At 54.4% G+C, this 23088-nt stretch overlaps 1 protein-coding gene across 9 annotated transcripts in view; it reads left to right on the top strand.

Moving 5' to 3' along the window:
• PAQR5 (progestin and adipoQ receptor family member 5) overlaps nt 1-23088 on the top strand; it is a 78482-nt gene that overhangs the window by 45945 nt on the left and 9449 nt on the right. For 6 of the 9 annotated variants that reach the window (XM_053888908.1, XM_019441634.2, XM_019441631.2 and 3 more), the window contains 3 exons: nt 9365-9492; nt 11643-11848; nt 16267-16393. In XM_053888908.1, the coding sequence (XP_053744883.1) occupies nt 9365-9492; nt 11643-11848; nt 16267-16393 (461 nt within the window). Of the gene's footprint in view, nt 1-8907; nt 9058-9364; nt 9493-11642; nt 11849-16266; nt 16394-21029; nt 21172-21879; nt 21927-22703; nt 22816-23088 lie in introns of those variants that run through there. The other 3 variants (XR_008417033.1, XR_008417032.1, XM_019441635.2) reach the window with 3 other exon arrangements.

Raw genomic sequence — 23088 nt, 5'->3', positions numbered from 1 at the left:
TCGGCTAGATCTAGTCTGCTATTTATCCCTTCAATGACTTTTTACTTCAATGTTTCTTAACCTCCAAATGTTATCTTGGGTCCTTTCCCAGTCTGTTTGTTTTTCGTTCATATTATTAAGTCATTCCTTTAAACATATTGAACACACTTATTTTATATTTCAATATCTGCTCCTTGAGCTGTCTAGCATCTATGGTTCTTGCCATGTCTGACACCTAGTGTCGTTTGCTTGTGCCTGCTTGCATTGAAGCAGAAACTCCCCAGAGAGGATTTGCATTTGCTTTTGTTACTGATGGGAGGGAGCCGCACACCTTCCACCTCTGGTTATTTGAAACCACTTTAATTTCTCCACTTGAGATTTCTTGGACCATAGAAGTCAGTGTGGATTTGGATCAGAAGCCTGTATGCAATCTAGCTGGTTGTTCTCAATTCTGGGGAGATTGCCAGATCCTCAATTCTGGGGAGATAGCGATTGCCGCCCTGATTGTTTCAGGGAGACAGCTTCCTTATTATTTCTTTCTGCCTGGTGGGGTTTATTTCACATTCCCTTGCCTTTAGAGTCCTAGCCTTCCTGGCAAGTCTGCCTTTGATGGGCCTTAGGGTTCATCTCTTATTTGCAGGGTCTGGCAGCAGAAACTCTGATGCTGAAGGCAGCTTACCGCACGGGGCTCCTGGGGGCTTTGCGATGCTCTTTCTTTTGTGCCATTTTGCTGATACGCTTATCCGGCTTTCGATGCAGACTTCATCCAGCACTTTAATTGTTCTAGTCAGAAGGATCTTTCGTGACATCTAACTGACCATCGTTCGTCCCAAACCAGAGGGTCTCCAACCATTCTTCCAGGTTCTTCCTCCCTTACTCTGGGCCCAGTGACCTCTTGCTTCTGAAAACTTTGATAACACTTAGCATTTCCACCGACTATAGCAATCGCTGGTTTCACTAGGGCGGATGCAGCGAAGTGTGATGGGCTTTGCGAGCGAACAGACTAGCGATTGCCTCTTGCTTCTGCTATGAATTATGGCCTTGGAAACTCCTCTCGTTGAACTTCAGTTTCCTCCTCTGTAAAACGGGGTTGACGGTCTGTATCTTACAGTCTCCTCGTGATGATCCGATAAAACAGGCTGTGCTCCTAACGTGCGCTGGGTCTGAATCAGGAGAACCATAGCGACCACAGACCGCATGTCTGAATGTGAAAGTTACATATGGAGCTGGCAAACAGTTAGGCGGAATGGTTCTGTTCTCTCTTGACAAATATCCCGTCATAATCCCAAAAGAGTATATGTAAAGCTCTAATTTTTATACAGTGAAAGCAAAATATCAAAGACAACTAAACTTAACTATTGTTGTACATATCTGGATGTTACGTTGATGCATTAGTGATGTTTGGATGAGTAATAAAATAAAAACATGTACAATTTGGTAATACAAGCCGGTTAAGCATCTGACTTCGGCTCAGGTCATGATTTCGCGGTTCATAAATTCGAACCCCTCGTCAGGCTCTGTGCTGATGGCTCAGAGCCTGGAGCCTGCTTCCAATTCTGTGTCTCCCTCTCTCTCTGCCCCTCCCGACCTCACGCTCTGTCTCTCTCTCTCTCAAAAATAAACATTAAAAAAAATGTTTAAAAACCATATGCAATTTATAAATTAGTACGTTTAGTCCATAAGATTTATTTTTTGCCTTTATTTCGGCAAAATTATGGGTTATCTTGCTATAATCAACATTATCATATAATTAGTGCTCTGTTAACAATGATTCCAAATTACACCATTGTTCTTGAGTCACTGAGTCTTTGTTTTGTTTTGTTTTTTTTTAATTAATTTCATGTGGGAGAAAATTCTGGTGAGTTTCTGCTCAGTTCTGCTCAAGTATAGTAACTGGAATTATCAAAAAATGTTCTTGGGGTGCCTGGGTGGCTCAGTCAGTTAAATGTCAGACTCTTGATCTCAGCTCAGGTCGTGATCTCAGGGTCATGGGTTTAAGTCCTGCGTTGGGCTCTGCACTGGGTATGAAGCCTACTTAAAAAAAAAAAAAAGAAAAAAAAATATATGTACATATATATATTGCATATATATGCATATGTATGCATTCTTAAAGCCTTTTTAGAATCAGAAGTGAACTATAAATTCTACATATCAAGTTCAAGCATAATGAAATTGCATATAATAATTAAAGTTAAGAAGAAAAATTATTAAATATTTAAATTTAATATACACTACCATTTTTATACGGCTCTCTTTACTCTCTTTTAAAACAATATATAGACCCATACAGTACTTAAATTTGATTTTTTTTTCAAGAAAGAAGTTACAAAGAAAACTTCAAATAGCAATATTTTGCTTAGTCAAAATTATACTGTATAATGTTCAGAAAAGTAATCTGCATGGAAGTTAATTTCCTGCTCATTTGTATGCGAATCTTCTCTTTCATTGTCCACGGACGTTTTGTTTCTTTTTTTGAGTTTTGTTTCTTTTTTTGAGTTTTGTTGTGTTTAAATGTCATTTTTGTTACATATTTCACATGTGGCTCCTTTGGCTTAGGAAAATCCTCTACGTATCTATGATAATAAATATGTACTTTGAGTCCCGTTAGAAGTGAAATAGCCAAACCTTGATTTTCTTTTTTAATTTTTTTAACATTTATTCATTTTTGAAAGGCAGAGAGAGACAGAGCGCAAACGGGGGAGGGCCAGAGAGAGAGGAAGACACAGAAACAGAAGCAGGCTCCAGGCTCCAAGCTGTCAGCACAGAGCCCGACGCGGGGCTCGAACTCACAGACCACGAGATCATGACCTGAGCCGAAGTCGGCCGCTTAACCGACTGAGCCACCCAGGCGCCCCGATTTTTTTTGTCTTTTGAAGTAGGCCTCACACCCAGTGTAGAGCCCAACGTGGGCCTTGAACTCACCACCCTGAAATCAAGACCTGAGTTGAGATCAAGAGTCGGACACTTAACCGACTGAGCCACCCAGGCGCCCCAAACCCCAATATTTTTGTAGGCTTTTGCTAACAACATCCCATAATGAATACCTGTGGAGAGCTCAGACTCGCATTAATGCCATTTCGTCCCAAAGATGGGGCTTGCTCTGTATTTGAGGACCCTCTGTTTCATTGATTTCTTTCCATCACCTTGCATCTTGCCTAGATTAAATCTAGGAGTTTAGTGGCATTTATTTGGCATTCTCATTGTGTGAATGAGAGTAGTTTCTGGTCACCTTTGATGAGTGTTTCCGCAAGATGTCCCATGCTGGAGAAGATTCAGAGAACGCCACTCATCATCTTTGAACTGTTCCAAAGGAAGTCCTCAGTCCCCCTCGGAAGAAACTGAGACCGTGGGTGGCCATTTATTTCCAGCTCTAGGATTGCTTTTGGAGTTTTGGTCAAATTCTGACCTTATGTTCGTTTCCTCTTGTTGCCACAACATATTACCACAGATTGGGTGGCTTTCAAAAAGAGCATGAATTTATTGTCTTACAGTTGTGGAGGTTAGAAGTCTGACATGGGTCTCACTAGGCTAAACTCATGGTGTTGGTAGAGGCTCTAGGGGAGAGTCTGTTTCCTTGCCTGTTCCAGCTTCTGGAGACCACGTGTGTCCTTGGCTTCTGGCCCCTTCCTGCACCTTCAGAGCAGGCAGGTAGCATCTCTGACCATTCTTCCACGGCCACATCTCCCTTTCTTCTGCCGCCTCCTCCTTCCTTCCTTTAAGGACCCTGTGATCACACGGGACTCACCTGGATAATCCAGGCAATCTCCCTATTTTAAAGCTAGCTGATTTGCAACTTTAATTCCATCTGTGACCTTAATTTCCCTTTTGCCGTGTCACCTTACGTAGTCACGGTTTCTGGGATTAGGGTGTGGACATCTTTGGGGGGGGGGCGCATTATTCTGCCTGCCGTAGACTTTCCAGTCATGTTACCACACCAAGCCCATGGCAGGTTTTTCAGTCAGTGCCCAAAATTGAAAATTGTTTTCCTAGTTCTTAAATCAAAGACTTACTTTTTACAACAAATGTGAAACCAGTGGAATGTTCCATTGTCTCAACTTCCTTGCTTCTTCCGTAGGTCAGTGCTGTGTATGGTGCTGGCCATTCAAGGGGACCTTTCACCCCGGTACGCCCAACCTGCATTGAGCAATATTTATTTTTTTAAGACATCGTATGTGTCCTTTTTCACGTTCCTGTCCGTTAAATCACTAATGTCCTTGGGAGCCTCTGTCCTAGATGGTGATAGGTAATTTGTTGACTTTTTATACATCTTTTGTGTTCAGCCAAAAGAAATTTAGCTTCATTTTCTTTTTTTTTTAATATAATGTTTATTGATTTTGAGAGAGAGAGAGAGAAAGAGAGAGAGGGAGGGGGGCAGAGAGAGAGAATCCCAAGCAGGCTCCACGCTGTCAGCACAGAGCCCAACACGGGGCTCGATCCCATGACCATGAGATCATGACCTGAGCCAAAATCAAGAGTCGGATGCTTAACCAACTGAGCCACCCAGGCGCCCCGGCTTCATTGTCTATGACTATTGTGGTGCATTTACAAAAAGCATCCTTCGACTGGACTGAACACTGGCCACTTCTGTTTTTAAAAACGCGACCCCAGTGTCCTAAATTACATTCACCTGTAATTGTAATCGCTTAATGCCAACAACGGTTGGCTGTCACTTCAATGTATTTGTGGTTCTCGTAATTGCATGTGACTTGTGTATAAGCGGTTTTATGGCATTTTAATTGAGATCCTAAGTGCTGTCTCTTGCCAGGGCTCAGCACGGCCCGTCCTGCACGAGCCAGTGGCTTAGCGTCCAGCTCAGTCCTGCAGGCGCTCACTAAATGGCAGGTTATAACTGATGCATCAGCTAGCGGCCTTCCCTTTTCCTTCTCCATAATCTCCGTGCCTTCCGCCCACAAACACCTCACTGAACTCCTCACTGGTCTCTCTCTCCCGCTCTGGCTTTTAATGCCCATGTGTTCAGGCGCACCTTGTCCCCCTTTTGCAATGAATTGGATTCTGGGCAGGGAAGTGACCGTCGGATGCGGAGGCGGGGGACGGGCTGTGACCAGAGGCAGCGTCACCAGCGGCATGCCCCGGGACCTTGCGAGAAGTGCACGTTCTCCCCCAGTCCCACCGAATTCGCCGTAAGAACCCCAGGCGATCTGCCGACACCTGCACAAGAGCGTTTGAGGGGCGCTGACTTAGGGACACTGTCACCCGGTGTCCCTGCCGGTCTTGGCCAGCTCGGGCTGCCGTGGCAAAGTGCCACAGACTGGCTGGACAAACAGAAGTTCACAGTTCTGGAGGCTGGAAGTCCAAGGTCAAGGTGCTGGCGGGGCTGGTTCTCTTGGGGCCTCTCTCCTTGGCTTGCAGGTGCCCCTTCACGTGGTGGTTCCTCTGCACACGCCCCTACCGTCTCCCCTTCTTCTGAGGGACGCCAGTCAGATTGGACCAGGACCACCCTAATAGCCTCATTTGAATCATCCCTGTCTCCGGCGGCGACTGGGTGGCTCAGTCGGTTGAGTGTCCGACTCTTGGTTTTGGCTCAGGCCATGACCTCACGGTCTCGTGGGTTCGAGCCCCGCGTCGGGCTCCGTGCTGACAGCTCGGAGCCTGGAGCCTGCTGCGGATTCTGTGTCTCCCTCTCTCTCTGCCCCTCCCCTGCTCACGCTCAGTCTCTCTCTCAAAATAAAAAAATCCTGTCTCCAAATACGGTCACATCTGAGTTACTGGGGGGTTAGGGCCTCCACATGTGAGTTTTGTGGGGGACACGATACAGCCTATAACCCTGAAGAAGAAGAAACAGGCTCAGAGAAGCACCTGACAGTCCAAATCCCAACACAGGCCTAAAGATGAGCGCTTCGCCTCCTACAAGAGCCCTTCTGAGCAGCAGCAATGAAGGTGTAAGAGGCCAAGGAAGGGAAGTCTGAGGTCTGCATGCAGCTTTCAGATCTGCTCCCCCTACTCCTGGGAGCTTGGGAAAATGTCTTAAGCTCCCCGGGCCTTAGTTTCCTTTTCTGTGAAATGGGGACAATGAAAGGCTCTCCCTCCCAAGGTCATGAGGACTCCCTGAGATTTGGACGGGAAATGTAGGTTGCCACACCGACAGCGCCTGGCCCTCTTGGCCGGCTGTCAGAATCCACCCTTATTTACTGCTAGCCGGAATGTTCGATTATTTTCCCCAGGTGATTTGCAGTTTAATAGCTAGAAAAACCAAGGGTTTAAAATCGTCACAGTGGAATTTCGGGCTCAACTGGCAGGTGCATAGGGTCTTTCCGGGAAGCCAAGCCTTGGCAGGCACTAAGAGGAAAACCCGCTGATTTGTCCTTCCACCCCGGGTACCTGGGGGCTCTCACTTCTAAATAATAGGCTGCACACACAATTTGATTTCATTTCACATGAAATTGCCTAGCCCACAACTAGGGATGCGGGGTGGATTCCTACAAATCAATCCTGCCGTGCAAATTAGCCAGCACCTGCTAACCTAGGGCTGTTTGGAAATGAGACCCAGCTCTGGAGCACTAAGGCAATGATTGCAATTTGCCTTGTGGGGTTAGACTGGGTGTGAATACAAAATTGTTTTCAAATGTCCCATTGGTTGTTTAGATTTATGTCGCGTGTCTTCTTTTAAGATCTACTCTGTGCAGAGCACTTTGCTGAGGCCAGGGCGGGAAGATGGAGAGAATGCCGCTCCTTTCCCGTGTTCAGAGGGCCTCGGGGCAAGAGTGCGTCTAGCATTTTGGCCTAATAAACTGAGGTTCAAGTTGAGGAGGGTAGGGGCAGGTCAGAACATCGCTGTTCTAGGGCTGAGGGACTCCTTCTCTTTTATCCAGTCTTTATTCTTTTTTTTTGGAGGGGCTGCTTTAAATCCTGCCCCTATAGGGGCGCCTGGGTGGCTCAGTGGATTAAGCATCTGACTTCAGTTCAGGTCATGGTCCCACAGTTCGTGGGTTCGGGCCCCGCGTCGGGCTCTGTGCTGACAGCTCGGAGCCTGGAGCCCGCTTCGGATTCTGTGTCTCCCTCTCTCTCTGCCCCTCCCCCGCTCACGCTCTGTCTCTGTCTCTCTCTCAAGAATAAGCATTTAAAACAATTAAAAAAATAAATAAATCTTGCCCCTAGAGCATGGTTAGTGGGCCTCCCATCCCTATCTGGGGTCAGGATAGCAGGTCAGAGGAGATTCTTTAAATATAGGCCCAATCCTGGCGTTGGTGGTAAAGTAACCCCGCCAGGTCTGGGGCAAGATTCCTAAGTGTGGTCCGGTTGTCCAGAGTGTGAATTTCCCAGCCCGTCTGTTCCCCTCTGGCTTTGAACTATGTCAGCATCTTCTGATCCAAAGAGAGAACAGTAGTCATGTCCCGAATCACCCAGGGCAAGATGTAGGTGGTCTCCCCCTCCCCTCCTGTCCGTCTACTGCCCACCTGTGGGCCCTGTGTCCAGACTGTCCTCCAACCCCGCCCTGTGTGCCACCACCCCGCCCCCCACATGCCCAGCGCTCTGCGAGCCCCTCGTCATGAGATCTCCTCCTGCACAGATCTGCTAAACTCATTCATGTGAAGGAGTGAATCATCAATAACAATGGCTCCTTTCTGGAATTTTTACATTTTCATAAGAGGCCAATGCCTTCAAAAAAAAAAAAAAAAAACTTGAAAAAAATTTTTTTTATGTTTTATGTTATATTTGAGAGGACGAGACAGAGCAGGAGCAGGGGAGGGGCAGAGAGAGAGGGAGACAACAGAATCCGAAGCAGGCTCCAGGATCCGAGCTGTCCGCACGGAGCCCGACACGGGGCTCGAACTCACGAACTGTGAGATCATGAATCTGAGCCAAAGTCAGATACTTAACCGACTGAGCCACCCAGGCGCCCTCCAAAAAAAAATTTTTTTAAGGGAAGACTGTAATGTGAGATGGACAATAGACCCCCAGTTTCCGCTGCAGGGCTGTCGTATGCCCACCGGGCACGGCCACCCTCCTCTCACGGGTACAGAGCTGAAGTCCATGGGCCCACCTGCCTCCTTGTCAGCAGCCCTGGGCGGTGGGGGGGGGGGGGGGTGCGTAGCTGCGAGCCAGGATTTCTGCTGCCCGGGACTGATGCCTGTCCACTGCAAACCGGGGACGTCAGCAGAATTGAACGGTGAATCAGAAACCGGAACAAATCGCTTTAATCAGCTAAAACCCAAACCTAATTCAAATAGTATTTTTCCACTGGACCATGAACCAACTTCACGGGTCCCCCTCCCCCTGGTTGACCAGTTTAACCCAGAACTGAACTAGGAAGGGAATGTACTCCCTGTTTTATAGGTGAGGACGCTGAAGCCCTGAGAGGCGTGGCTGGCTCAAGGTCATGGGGCCCAGGTTTGACTCTTTATCCTAATAACCCCTGACTTTCTCCACTTGACTCAGAACCTCGAGAGATAGTACACGTTACCTATTTTGTACTTAAAAAAATTTTTTTTTTTAGTGTTCATTTTTGAGGGGGAGTGAGAGAGTGAGCGAGCGTGAGAGGGGGAGGGGCAGAGAGAGAGGGAGACACAGAATCCGAAGCAGGCTCCAGGCTCTGAGCTGTCAGCACAGAGCCCGACTCGGGGCTCGAACTCACGAACCGCGAGATCATGACCTGAGCTGAAGTCGGACGCTTAACCGACGGAGCCACCCGGGCGCCCCGTACAGTTATCCTTTTTAATGGCTCTAATGGAGCTCTCCGGGCGGGTTGACCCCCATATGTGAGCTGACCAGCCCAACTCTCTCCCCTGGGGGGTGGTGACCAAGAGACTTGCCAGGTGCCGCACAATGGGGGGGGGGGGGGCTTGCGCAGGCCCAGCTGTGGCAGCCTCCCCTCTGCCCGCGTCCCAGGCTAATGCCATCACCGTCTTCATCATCAAAAGGCCTTTATGAAGCGCCTTGGTGAATATATCCTGGCACTGAGCGGGGATCTTCTGCAGAGATCTTCCCACCAGCCCCTGACATCCAGGGCATGTCGGCTCAGGCAGACAGCATATACGTCCTCCGACCGGGAAGGCACCCAAAGACCGGGCTGTAGGCCCCAGGCAGAGGGTGCAAAACCAGCCAATATTCATGACAAGAGTAAGTGTGCCTGGGAATGCAGAGACGGGCTGGGCTCCCAAAGGGAGTCTGGCTCTTAACGTCTCTCCTCCAGCCGCTGCGGGCTTCTGGAAATCTGGAAGGATTTTAGAACTTACGGGAAGGAGGAGAGGAGCGGGGAGAGGGAAGCAGCTTGACAGCTCAAGGACTTGGGGTCGAGTGGTCCAGGCTTCAGGGTTCAAGCGCGCAGGCCGAGAGGACACTAGGTGCTACCAAAGCTGCCCCTCCTGAGACTTTCTCGCCGCCCTCTCACCTCACCTCGGTGCCCCTCTCTCTCCGCCCCCTGCAGGTGTTCCATGAGCAGGGCATCCTCTTTGGCTACCGGCATCCGCAGAGTTCCGCCACGGCCTGCGTCCTCAGCCTTTTCCAAATGACCAATGAGACCCTCAACATCTGGACTCACTTGCTGCCCTTCTGGTACCTTCCAGCCCCCTTGACCGGCCGTCTCATTCGGGAGCCCCGGGGACTGGGGCTTCGTTAAAGCCCAGGGTGGGTTGGGAAGGCTGAGATTCCATGCTGGGATGTTGGGGGACGCCCCCATGGCACATGGGTGTGGAGCTGGGAGTTGCTGGGGCCTACAGCTGGGCGAGCTTTAGCACACGGACTCTGGTAGGATTCAGGGGGCTCCTGGTGGCTCCCCAGTCTTCCCCTGCTCCAGCGCCTGGTTAAAATGTCACGAGCTCTAGGGGCGCCCGGGTGGCTCAGTCGGTTGAGCGGCCGACTTCGGCTCAGGTCACGATCTCGTGGTTCGTGGGTTCGAGCCCCGCCGTCGGGCTCTGTGCTGACAGCTTGGAGCCTGGAGCCCGCTTCGGATTCTGTGTCTCCCTCTCTCTCTGCCCCTCCCTCACTCACCCTCTATCTCTCTCTCAAAAAATAAATAAACATTTAAAACATTAGGGGCGCCTGGGTGGCTCAGTCGGTTAAGCATCCGACTTCAGCTCAGGTCATGATTTCGCGGTCCGTGAGCTCGAGCCCCGCATCAGGCTCTGTGCTGACAGCTCGGAGCCTGGAGCCCGCTTTGGATTCTGTGTCTCCCTCTCTCTCTGCCCCTCCCTTGCTCACCCTCTGTCTCTCTCTCAAAAAATAAACACTTAAAACATTTAAAAAAATACTTTAAATGCTAATAAATTAGAATTTGCAGATGGGGATGGTGGTGGTCTCTTCCCCCGCCCCCTGTTCTCCCTGGAGGTGCCGGGTCACCTGCTTCTTGTGGGTCCTCTCAGAGCCCCCCCCACCCCCGGTGATGTGAGCACCCCCAGCCCCCAGGCTTTCCCTGCTCCTGCTCGGCCCTGGCTTTCTTCCCTCCAATCCCCATCTGGCCACAAACCTCTCGGGCTGCGTGGAGGGACCACTGGTGATTTCAGCTGTTTTAAAGTTTGTGCCGCCAGGGGCGCTGGCCTGACCATCCTTGTTTGTGCGTCTTAAGCTCCGGTGCTCAGATCCCTGTGGGGCGACTTCTTGGCGGTCCTAAAGCTGAGCCACTCTGGCTGAGGCCCCCCGCTGCGTACGACATCCTGCCACTGCCAGGCCCCCGAGAGGCGGTCACCACTGAGTGACGCGGAGCGGGGAGGGTTTGAGAGACGCCCTGGCCAAGTGGGGCCGGGGAGTCATCTTGAGGTGATAAGACAGGTTTTGAGACCAGCACATGGCTGAAGGCCTGTGTTTGCTGGGACAGGAGGAGAAAGATGGTCAGTGTAGCCAGAAGATGCTTTGTTGTCTCCCTCTGTGGGAGAGCCAGTGGGCAGAGGGGCCGGCTTTCTAGAAGGAGTGGTTTGTGGTGGAGGGCAACTCTGCAGGCAGGGCCCCCCTTGCCCGGGTCGCGGGTGAGGCAGACGGGAGGCAGAGCTGTGCCGTGTCTCTGTGTACAGGTGGGGCCCAGAGACCCAGGGTCAGCTGAGCCTCAGCATGGGACGAGGCCACTCAGAATGGGGGCTGCAGTGGCAGTGAGGGAATAGCATGGAGAGGAGGGAGAAAAAAGTCCTGGCATCTTCTAGACTTTCAAGCACCCCCCCCCCCCCGCCCTCCACCACCACCCCGGGAGGATGCTTCTCTTTGAAGAGCCTTCCTGCAAAGGGACATAGACAAACCACAGGGATGGTGACAAGGCCGACCACTCCTATGGGGAGTGGCTGAGTGTCATGAGGTTATTTAATGTGACGTTCAAAGAGGTGGGGGAGGGTTACGAAGACTGCCTCGGGTATGGGATAGGCTGTTCTCCTGCGGTCCCGTTGAGGGGGAACCAGGGCTGACCCAATGGAGAGATTCAGGGGAGACAGGTGTCAGCTCAATGAAGGACTCGGGCAAGATGCTGTAAGAGAGATTCTGTGCTTACAAGGCCGGGCGAAGACCGGACTAGACGAACCTAAATGCTCTCCTCTTGCCCCTCCTGCCCACTTCCAACCCCAAAAGGATCCCACTCACCCTCCGTCCCGCCTGGTGTTTCACCGAGGTGAGAACACACGGGGTTCAGTTGTCCCAGGGCAACGGAGAGTCCGGGGAGGGGTGGGGGGTGTGAGGGGAGCCCCCCACCACACCGCAGAGGTCGAGTGGGCTGCGCTGTGTTCCAGGTTCTTCACGTGGAGGTTTGTGACCGCCTTGTACGTGACAGACATCTGGAATGACAGCTACTCCTGGCCTCTGTTTGTGTACATGGGCACCAGCTGCGTGTACCCGCTTGCGTCCAGCTGTGCGCATACCTTCAACTCCATGTCCAAGAACGCCCGGCACATCTGCTACTTCCTGGACTACGGTGCCGTCAACCTCTTCAGCCTGGGTACGTGGGGGCCCGCGCTCTCCTCCCCTGCCCGGGGCCAAGCTCCTCGCCCCTTCCTCTGGGAGCTGGGGCCACCGGAAGGCGTTGCTGGGCTTGCGGAAGAGTCACGGGGACGCCGGGGCCCCATCCAGGTTCCCGGTGAGTGTCCGGTAAGCAGCCGGGCCAAGGGTGTGCTGGCAAATGCTAACGACCGATCGTCTGGGGACAAGGGCCCTGCTCTGTGGTGTTGGCCGACTCGTGCGGCGTAAACGACTCCCATCGCGGCTAACTTGCAGCCAGACGTCCCTGAACGCGGGCGGGGAGAGACACACGGTCGTGTACCATCAGGCAGTAAGTTTGTCTGTGCAGAGACTCTAGGTAGATGCACTAACTGGAAGTCGTTACTTCTGCGAACGTGCTTGTTTAATTGCACGCTTGTGGAGCTGGCCGTGTTTTAACAGTCGGCCTGCAGGATCTGGGCAAGCTAAGCAATCTGCTGTCCTAGGCCAGGGCGCCGCCTCCTCCCGGCTGCCGGGTCCCCGCGGCCTCATGGGCCGCTCTTCCGAGAGCTCTCCCAGCCTCTGATGCGGGGTCGGGGGGGGGGGGGGAGCCCCGCCGTGCGCCCCAAACCACTCCCCTTTCTCTGGCCCCCATCCCATCACTCCCCCGTTCTCCTTCGGCCTCTCCATGTTCTCACCCTCCTTTGCTGGCTCCCCTCCTCTGCTCTGCCGTCAGCGGGCAAGCTCCCCATCAGTCCTTGGGCCTCTGCTGCTGCGGGGTCCCGTTTTAGGGTGATCTCCCTCGTGCCCATGCCATCCCCCAACACCTCTGGACCGGGCACTCCCAAAGCCATCTCTGGTTTACCGCCCACCTGAGGTCCACACCATGTCCGGCCCTCATTCCCCCCCCCCGCCCCAACACCCCCTGGGCACACCTGCTCCCCTCCTGCAGTGACTCACCTGGCTGGTGGTCGCACCCCCACCCGGTCTTCCAAGTCCGAATCCGTACACAGCCCTCGAGTCCCCTCCCTCTCAGGCCCCTGCCCGTGCAACTCCACTATCCTGTCCACGCCGTTCAGTGAGTCTCTACCCCACGTTCTTCAAATCGCTCCCTGGCGTGGGCTTCACTCACACCCCCCTGCCTGCCTCTCCCCCTGCACCATGACAACAGCCTCCCCTCCACTTCCTGCTTCTCCCCGACTCCAGCCAGCTTCCTTCCTGGGAGCCTTCTCTAACACCTTCCAATATGGCACCCCCGCCCACTTGAGACCTTTCAGGATTCCCAGTGACCCCGGAGGAAGTTCACACTCCTTAGTCTAGAGGCTTCCGGAGCCCTTGATCACCCGCCCCAGACCCATGATAAGAGCAGGCATTTTGGAGAAACCACGACACAGCAGGCTGCGTGCTGAGCCCCTGACACATGTCACGAGGGGGGGCAGCACAAGGCAGAGCTTGTGGCCCGGCCGCCCCCGCCTCTTAATCATTATATGCTCGCGGGCACGTTTCTGAACCTCACTAAGCCTCAGTCCTCTGGGCCACAAAATGGGCATCCTATCTCCCTCATAGGGTGGGATGAAGGTGAGACGAGTTTAGCCAAGGGGAGCACCCCCCACAGTGCCTGGCACTGAGCAAGCATCGGAAGGTAGCCATTACCACGATTCTGTCCTTAACCCTGACGTCGGTCCCCGGGGATGGGGGCCATCGCTGTACCCACCCTGTAGGTAAGAATAATGAGGCGCCGTGAAGTGAGTTACTCAGGTCGCACAGCTTGCCAATGGCAGAGCCAGGGTTAGAACCCAAGCCCCAGGGGTCAGCCGCCCCCCCCCCGAACTGCCTCCCTTCCCGTCACTGGCTTTCTGTCTTTGTAAGAGTTCCTGGGTGTCTGGTGCCCCCACACAGGACCTTACCAGAGAACTTCCTCTTTCCCTCCCTGCAGGGCCTTCAAGGCTCGGCCCCGGCAGCCTCAGCGGCCCCTACCCATGGCCCCCTCCAAGCGCCCGGACCGGAAGCCCCTCCATGTGGCTCTGGGCCCCAGCCTGGTCAGTGATGTCTTCATTGCTGCTCCTTGCTCAGAATGGCTCCCTGAGGATGGGACATTGTTCCTTTGCATTTGGCTTTCCAGCCTGTGGCCCAGTGCCTGATGGGGAGCGGTTCAGGGAACACAGAAGGGAGGTCTAGTCCGTGGAGAGAGCCTACGGATTCCACCTCGGCCTCCCTGACCCTTTGTCTGCAGCCGCCTCTCCTGCCTGTGTGGAAACCCTCAGTACCCACCCCCCCCAGATGGCATTTGCCCCCACTTCCTCCCTGGTTTCCAGCTGTTCCTCTCTCTAGGTCATCCTGTGCAATTTCACTAGGTTTTGGCCATCTCAATCCCTTGCTCGGAAACCTTCCGTGGCTCCCTAGTGCCTCAAAGAGGATGTTTCCTTTCCTTAGCCTGGAATCCAAAGCTGCCTCTACTCCTGCTCCCTGGAAAGCCCCCTAAAGGGGTCTGAGCACCATTTACAATGCGTGTTTGTGTGGAGGGGTGCGGTTCCCCACGGCACCAAGCAATTCTCAGATACGAGCTGGGCGCCCTATAGTTCAACTCATTTCTGATACTGTTCCCACAGGTTAAGGGCTCAGTCCCATAAGACTGACCACCCCTTCCCCCCACCCCCTTCAGACACCTATCTCAAGCCCAGGTTGTTACCTGTGCCGTTGACAGACTGGCTATAGACCCAAGGCTTCAGTGACCCCGGCTCACAGAACTCAGAGAAACACTTTACACACTGGATTACTGGTCTGTTATAAAAGACTATAACTTGGGGACGGCCAGATAGAAGAGACGCCCAGGGTAGGGCCTGGGGAGGGGCCTGGAGCTTCTACGCCCACCGAGCACGCCCCTCTCCCTGAATCTCCACGTGTTCACCCACCCGGAAGCTCGCCGAACCTCTCCCTTTGGTTTTTTATGGAGACTTCATTAGTTACCGTTGATTTCACCTCCAGCCCCTCTCCCCTCCCGGGCGTCGGGGGTGCGGGACTGAGGCTTCCAACCCTCTGGTGACAGGGTTGGTCTCCAGAAATCCAGGCCCCATCCCGAAGGGGCTTTCCAAAGTCATCTCATTAACAGAACGAGAGACACCTTTGTGGCGGTCCTCGCTTAGGACATTCCAGGGGTTTTAGGAGCTCTGTGCCAGGAACAGTGGAGGAGACCAAACGTGTATTTCTTATTGGAAGTCATTTCGTTCCCCCCCCCCCCCGCCCGCGGTTGGGGGCAGGGTCTGAGGTTCCCCTGCTCTTGTCCCACCCACGGAGCTTGCGTGCACCTTGGCCCCCCGCCCAGCAAGTGCATCCTGGTCCAGATGGAGCCCCCGGGTGTATCAGGCAGAGGAAGAGTTTGTGCCCCGGGAGTCAGTTCCCAGCTGAAATCCCATCTCGGCTCTTTTCCCTGAGTGGGAACACCCCTTGGCTTTAATCAGACTCCCATCTGTTAAATGGGGTCAGAGGCAGAGGTGAACCTGTGTGGCCCAGGCCTGCTTCAGCCTTGAGCCGGGATTTCACCGTTCTCTAGATCTTTGGAGTAACAGGTGAGCTTAGCGCTGACCCCTGAGGCCCTGGGCTGACAGGTCCGTGACTGTCTTCTCCCCTCCCAGAGGAGACCTGGTAAGGGTGGCTGGAGAGGGCTTCTGGGCCAGGCCCATGGACACACCTGGCCCCTTTGAAAAGGACAGCGATCTCCCCTGTTCTTTCAAGTAAAAGCTGCAGCAGACAGGTCTCTCAAGGGCCCCTGGTAACCCCTCTGTCACAGACTCCCAGACCTAAGGCAACGGAACACCAAGCCTAGCCTCTCATACCCGCCCGTGAGCTGGCCAGTCCCCCAGCGCACTGGCGCGATATGCCTCGCCTCGGCAAGGGCCCTCCCTCCCTGCCACATCCACCTTCCCACGGGGGCACCCCGCGTCATCGGCAGGTGAGATGTGCACACTCAGAGCAAATCTGAGCATGTGGAGGGGTCCTCGTGGGCCACGGCATGTGGTTAACAGTGGGGGCTTTCACTGAGCTGCCTCAGGCTGAAGCTTGGCTTTGCCGCTTTCTAGCTGGGTGCCCCCCAGGTGGGTTGCTAGACCTCTCTGTGCCTCCGTCTCATCATCTGTACATGAGGATGAGTGCAGGATTTATGTCACAGGGTGATTGTAAACGTTCTGCGAGTCAACGTGTGTAAAGCCCCGGGGGGTGGGCGTGCTGGGCTCATAGTAAGTTCTCAGGGTAGGATTGGGGTAGGCAGGGAGGAGAGGGAGGACGTTCTGGGAGGGGCGGTGGCGCAGGCAAGGTATGGCGGCAGGACGCTCATGGTCCCTGGGGATAATGAGGGCTCAGCCAGATGCTGGGGTTGGTCTTCCCGAGGAGTCCAGACTGTGCTGCATCCTGGCTTCCCGCCCAAAGCTGGTTTTTCTTCCCCAGGCTCAGCCATCGCTTACTCTGCCTATTCGATCCCCAACGTGATGGTGAACACCACCTTCCATGACTACTACGTGCCCCTGGCCGTGCTGAACACCATCATCAGCACCGGCCTCTCCTGCTACTCCAGGTACCCGGCCGCTGCACCTCAGAGGGCGGGGGAGGCTCAGTGGAAGGGCTCTCGGAAGCCTGGGGGCTCGGGTCCACACGGACGTCCCGCGGCTGGCAGGACCCGCTTCGTGGGCACGAAGCCTGCGTGTTCAAGGGGACTCCACACTTGGCTTCATGCTGGCCCTATTGCGGGGCAGGCTGCGTCTCCTCCTTGAACCTCAGTTTGCTCATCTGTAAAATGGGGCCAACCCAACTACTCTCCTTGTGAGATGGAGGTAAGGGTTACAGGCAATGTGGTGGGAACAGCTGGCCCAGAGGCGGTGCCCCATCAGTGGGCCGTCTGCGAACAGTGACTGAGCGGGCCCGTCTCTAGACATATGTGCCAGCTGTCAAGCTGTCAGATGGCACCCAAGTGTCCCCGGCGTCCCTGGAGAAACCCTATGGCTGTGAGCCACACCCAGATCACTGGCTCTGATTCTCTCTAGTTTCTCCCTTTCACTCAAGAAAGCTCACTGGAGTGTGAATACACGAGACACTGTTTTGTGGCTAAAAGCTCTGGTTTATGCAGCCCTTTGTGAAAAGGAACCGCCTCAATTTCCTCTTGCTTAAATTATTTGGGACACCTCTCAGATGGTGGTGTTAGGGTGTTAGCCATGTCTGGATGCCGCCGGGGTGCTGGGTGGGGGAGCGGCGGGGGCTCTCGTGGGAGGCTGGCAGGTTGCATCCCATCTTCCGTCCCCCGGTCTCGATTCCGGGGCGCCGGTTGGGGTCTCCCCATTGGACCAGCTCAGAGAATTGTAGCCATCCGCTCGCCCCTCCCCAGGAGGAGACGGACGGGGGCGGAGGGAGGGGCGCTTCTCTGCGATGATTGTGGCTACACCTTTCCTTGGGTGACATTGGGGTTTCGTGGCACAGAAGGTAGGCCCGTTTTCCCAAACTTGACAGGCTGGTTTTCTGTAGAAACGGAAGGATAGATTCTTAAAGAGCATGCAGACCCACTTGCCCCAACCTGCCTTCTACTTGCCTGTCCTGAGACGGGTGGGAAGCGTGGAGTTGCTTTGAGTCAGAGGGAGTCTCATTTCTAGGCTCCGTCTCAACATTAGGGCTGCTCATCCCATGACAGAAGCCTGGGGGTGGGAGTGGGGGATAAAGTCTCTTCCCTCCTGGAAGTGCAGAAGCCTCCTAAAGCTGTGAGGAGATCGGGTCTGCCCGTGGGGGTAAGAAACCGAATCCGATGTCACGGGCTTATCCTCGCCTCCTCCCCACTTCCTCGAGGACTCCGTTGCCAGGGACGCAGAAGCCTCTTTCTGGAGTGCAGCCTCTGTGCCAGACTGGCGCTGTGACGGTTGCATGGGTGACAGAGAGGAGTGGGTGGGTCCCTGCCTCGGGTGAGACAAGGCTTAACACTCACAGAAAAGTAACAAGGATGCCAGCCACCGCCCACGAGACGCGAAGCATGACCTCGAGGCACGGGGCCGGGGATGCACACACACACACACACCTAGCTCTGGTCCTTGGATGAGTCACCGCCCTGTCTGGTTAGCTCCTGCTGGGCTGTGTAGTTAGGATTGGAGGGAGGTGAGCACTGTGGGCCGCAAGGGTGCAAGGAAGTTTCCATGAGTGTCAAACAAATTGTCCCAGAGTTCATGATCCAGGACTGCTTTCCTAGGAACTCCCAGTGCAAATTCTCAAAACATTTGCTCCCCCCCCCCCTTTTTTTAAGCTTTCTGAATCACCTATAAGCCACCAGGGTAGATTGTTTCCTTCTAACCAGGGATCCACCCGGGTTGTTTATAATAAATGGGTCTTCTGGATGTGGCATACCTGTTACCTTTCGACAAACTCATTTGGCAGGGCAGGCTGGCTAGGAATCTCTTGATGCTTGTGCTTGGAGGCTTCTCCCTTGTCAATGAAATGGATTATCTCTGTTTACTTCTGGGGCACATCTGTCGCTATTCCATCTATCCGTCTATCCATTCATCCATCCATGCATCCATCCATCCACCTTCCTATCCACCATTCCCCCTACCCAACCACCACCTACCCATCCATCTGCCCACCCATTCACCCATCCACCTACCCAACCATCCATCCATCCATCCACCCATCCACTCACTCAACCATCCATCCGCTACCCATCTACCTCCTACTTGTCCGTCCATCCATGCATCTATCCATCCATTCACCCATCCATCCACTACCCATCTACCCCCTACTTGTCCATCCGTCCATGCATCTATCCATCCATCCATTCACCCATTCATCCAGCCAGCCAGCCGGCCAGCCAACCAACCACCCAACATTCCTTAAATGCCTGCCCTACTCCAGGCATCATGTTAAGATCTGGGAATACCAGGAGGAGAAAGGCACAGCCCTCACCCTCAGAGAGCACCCAGTGCAGTGGTTGAAGCAGACTGCAGACCCCCGCAAAGGCCAGGCGGACTCATCATTTCCTCTAACGGCCAGAGGAGATGGAATTTAGAGTATAGCATTACAGAAGGCAACATAAACAATGAGAATATAAGATGACACCTGCTTGGATACACAAAGTTCTGCAAAATGGTACTAGGACTGAGTATTAGCTGGAGATGGGGGATGGGCCTCTTGGACAGAGCGAACGGCCTGGGTAGGGTGAGGGGGCCAGAGAGGATAGTACTGGGAGGCAGCAAGGAGTCGCCGGAAGTTGCCTGCACAGCTGGAAGGAGGAGAGTGGCTGGAGAGGGTCTCAGCAGCTGCCAGGATCTGAGGTGCCTCACGTGTCCTTCTGAGGACTGGCCCTGTGCTCGTGAAGGACAGTGATCTCTGTAGGAGGCCAGTTCCATGGACTCCACTTTGGAGCTGAGGGGCTTCCTGGTGTGGTAGCAGCTGCTGCCGTGGGGATAGGAGGAAGGTGGTGCTGGAAGAGAAACAGAGAAGGGGGCCCACAGACAGGGTGGGATGACGCATCTGAGGGCCCTTTGGGCTCCCTTCTCACCTGGTCCTCTTTCCTTTCATGTTTTCATTTCCTTCTTGGTCTTCAGTGTCTGAGGAACAAGAAAGAGGACTTGTGCCCAGGGCGGGGGGTGACTCAGCCCCTATTAACTTCAGGAGAAGCAGGTGGAGAGGAGGGCCAGGGCCCCCCGGAGGCCCCGATTTCACAGACTTTCCGTGTGGCCTCTGGCTCCAGTGTCTATACAAGCAAGGGCATCTGAGAGGATGTTTCTGGGTCCTGTCTGGTTTGGGTGTTCTACAATGCCGGAGCTTCGGAGTCTTTTCCAAGATTTCTCTCCTTGCCTTCCCCCTCCCTCAAGCCCACCCGACCTTGGCCTCCTGCGCCATCAGTCCACGGCGTGGCCAGGAGTGGCAGAGAACCACCGTCGTCTTCCCTGGGCAGGAAGTAGACCGTGAACCTCGCGAGTAGTTTTTAGTTATTTCCGTGCTTACCGGAGTATCACGGTCTAAGTGGCATTCATTCCATTACAGTGCATGTCTTTAAGGTAAATCTCCTTCTGAGGAGTCCTCAGAACGTAGAGAACCGGGGATTCCCCTGACTGGGTTTCTGGTCCCTATGATCATGGCCTCTTGTTCAAATGAATATTCCAGAAAACTGCTTTCTTCCTCGGTAGCACTTGAGAAAGGAGATGGGAGAATGCGTGATCTCTATGTGGCTCTTGGAGCAAAGTGGGGTGACGGAGACCTCGCTTGCTCATCCTGCTGACCACCCAGAAGCCCAGAAAGGTGTCCTCACTCCCTTAAGGCACGTTGGTCCCACAGAGTTTGCTGTATGTTACAAGTCCCTGTAGGTACTTTTATCCACGCATCCAAGGCACCCAGCAGTCGGCTTTTTGGACAGATACTTGCTCAGTGGAATGCCCTATGGGCAGTGCTGTGAGGGAGAGGGGTGACTTTTTATCCCGGACGGAAAGTGAGCTGCACCGTGAGAGCCATCCTGTGGCTTTGGTACTGTGGCAGCCAAGAGCGGCACAGAGAAGGCCCAGGAGAGGGTTTGGAGGTCAGAGCTGGAGGCAGGAGGCTCAGCAGTGAGTGGTTCTCAGACACCTCTGGAGGTCGGAGGGCTCAGCCAGATGACAGTGCTACCGGGGCCAGGGCCCAGCATGCGGAAACGTCCACATTCCTGTGATGTCGCTCCCACAACAGAACAGCTGTAACCACAGCGCACACACATACACGCACACGGCCTCTGCAACAGAACGTTGCCAAAAGCTCACCCGTTTCAGGCACCCGTTCCAGAACTTGCTTGCAAATCCTGCTGGCTTTGTTGCAACAAGATTTATCAGGTTTTAGAACAGACTGGTATCGTATCGACCCTCTCCTGATAAAGGCTTCTGCCAAAAAAATCCAGTGTTGCCTGCCAACCTGGTTCTAGGCAGCCGAGGCCTGACTCCCTGTAAACTGGCCTCTCAACTCTGTGGTGTAGGGACTGTCTGACCAGGTGGGGCTTTGGAGACCAGGTGGGGCATCCGGTGCTTTCCTGAGGATTCTGTGGCTCCCACCCCTCCTTCCGGGAATCTCTGGATGGAGCGACACCCTGTGGCTAAATATGGAACTGCACCTTAGTAGTGGGAGGCCCCTGTCTGTGGCTGCTGGCCCTTCTGCCTTTTATTCTGTTGCTGTCTCTCTTCTGCTCTGCTTTTTCTCCTTTTTTCTCCCTGTAGACTCGGCTTTGCAGCTGGAGAGGCTGGTTCGTTTGCCCCCGGGAAAGCACTTTGTCAGGCCGGGCGAAATGTTGTCTCAAGTCACGGGAAATCCATGGTTTGGGGGATGGCCCTCGCCGGCCACAGCCAGCTTTCCTCCTGTGTAAGTGGTCACAGAAAGAGCGTGCTTTATGGTGAGCCATAAAGAGCGTTTAATGGCGAGCCTCTCCTAACTCAGGAAGGATAGGCCGTGCCATGCACGGGGCAGGAGGGAGTGGGCGTGCGGTCGGGTTTGCCAGGAGACCGTGAATGCTATTGAGATGGACTCTGGCTGTTGGGGCAGTGGGCGTGTGTCCCAGCTGCTCCCTGGGGCAGAGGGTACAGGCTAGGATGAAGGCTGGGTTGTGGTCTGAGGCCTGCTCAGCCTGCCGGAGGGGCGGCGGTGTGAAACGTGGAAGCCAGACGGCCCAGGGTTTCAGTCCTAGCTTTGCCTCTTACCAGCTCCTCTGACTCTAGGCAAATCACCCAGAACCTGCCTGTGCCCATTTTCCTTATGGCGTAGCTATAAGATGGGGACGGGGAGAGAATGAATCCCACGACACACATTTTAGTAAAAGCTTCCATTTCGTGAGTGTTCCTCTGTGATGTAAGCTCCCTCGTAAGTATCATCTCATCAGATGCTTGCAACAAGCCCGTGAGGGGGTAGGGTTGTCGGCCCTGTGTCACACACGAGGATTCAGAGGGGCGCAGAGGTTACCTCACCTGCCGGGGTCACATGATCATGAAGGGCAGAGGCAGGATTCGAACCCCGGGTGTCCAGGTCAGAAACTGCGTGTGAAATCATGGCACGGTGTCTCTTCCCCTCTCCCAGGGTCGGTGGTTTACTCCCAAGGCTGGGGTTCCTGTTTGCGGGGGGATGTAAGTTGCTGTCCCTTGTTTCTTTCCCTCCTTTTCCTGGAGCTTGTCTTCCTTCTCTACCCAGCGCCCGCCATGCGCTTGTCTGATGTAGGACAGGGTCAGGAAAGGGGACACATGCTGCCGTGGGCTTGAGAGCAGTCGGAGCCTATCGCTGGAGACTGTGGGGCTTCTCTGCCTCTTATTCTGGAGCAGGGATCCTCATGCTTGGCATTCCTGAGGGCTAGACACGACACAGCGGCCAGGGGGACAGCAGGTGACAGGTGATGGCACCAGCCTGTGGCGACAGGAAGAACCTGGCTGAGTGGGGAGATGGGCACGGGCTGAGCAGAGAGGCAGATTGTGTTTGGTGGAGGAAAGGGCAGGCTTGTGGGCTGGGACTGGGGGGTCTGGGGACCAGGGGTGGGGAGCAGACTCCATTCTCGCCAGAGAGCGTGACGAGGGGCAGGACCGTCAGGAAGGGCTGAGAGGGGCCAAATGCCTCCACTGCCTTACTGGCTGCACCAGGACGGCCACCCCACCAGCCCTGGCGCCCTGACTCTGCACCCCACCTTTGTGGGGACCTCCGGCCTCGCCCTGCAGCCCTGGGGGCACTGAGGGAGGGCCCCGCCCCCCCCCCCCCCCCCCACTGATAACCAGTGGTACCCAAGCGGGGTCCTGCCCTGCTACCCTGCCTCGACAGCCCCCTGGCCCAGGGCGTGAGCCCTCCCTCGCCTGAGCCCCAGTTCAGGGCTCTGGTTTTGTGTGGACATTCTCCTCGCTCCTCTCACGTCCTCCCAGCGTCCAGCCTGCCATTTGTGCTGCCAGAGTCCCCACACCCTGCGCTGCCGGCCCCGAGCCAGCAGACGCCCCATCGCATTCTGTCCAGGAGGACCTACCTGTCTTTGCCACGGTCAGCATCGCTCATTTTAACGTTGGCTTCCTCTTGGGACTGGAGGCGGGTCGGGGTGTTGCTGAACGAGGGGGAAAGGCCACGTTTACTCGGTTTCCCCAGGCCAGCGTCCCTGTGTGTGGTACCAAGTATTCCGGAAGTCTCTCAAAGTCATTAAAGACTTCACCGAACCAAGGGCTTTGGCACAGCACGCACACGGGGCAGCTGACATCGGCTCCTTCACAGCCGTGCTCGCCCCCGGAGCCCGGGCTGGGGGCCCCCCACGCCCCCCAC

The sequence above is a fragment of the Panthera pardus genome, unplaced genomic scaffold (assembly GCF_024362965.1).
Source record: "Panthera pardus isolate Hobbes unplaced genomic scaffold, ASM2436296v1 HiC_scaffold_24, whole genome shotgun sequence".
NCBI lineage: Eukaryota > Metazoa > Chordata > Mammalia > Carnivora > Felidae > Panthera > Panthera pardus.
The sequence above is the reverse complement of the archived record's forward strand: the minus strand, read 5'-3'. Positions and strand labels throughout refer to the sequence as shown.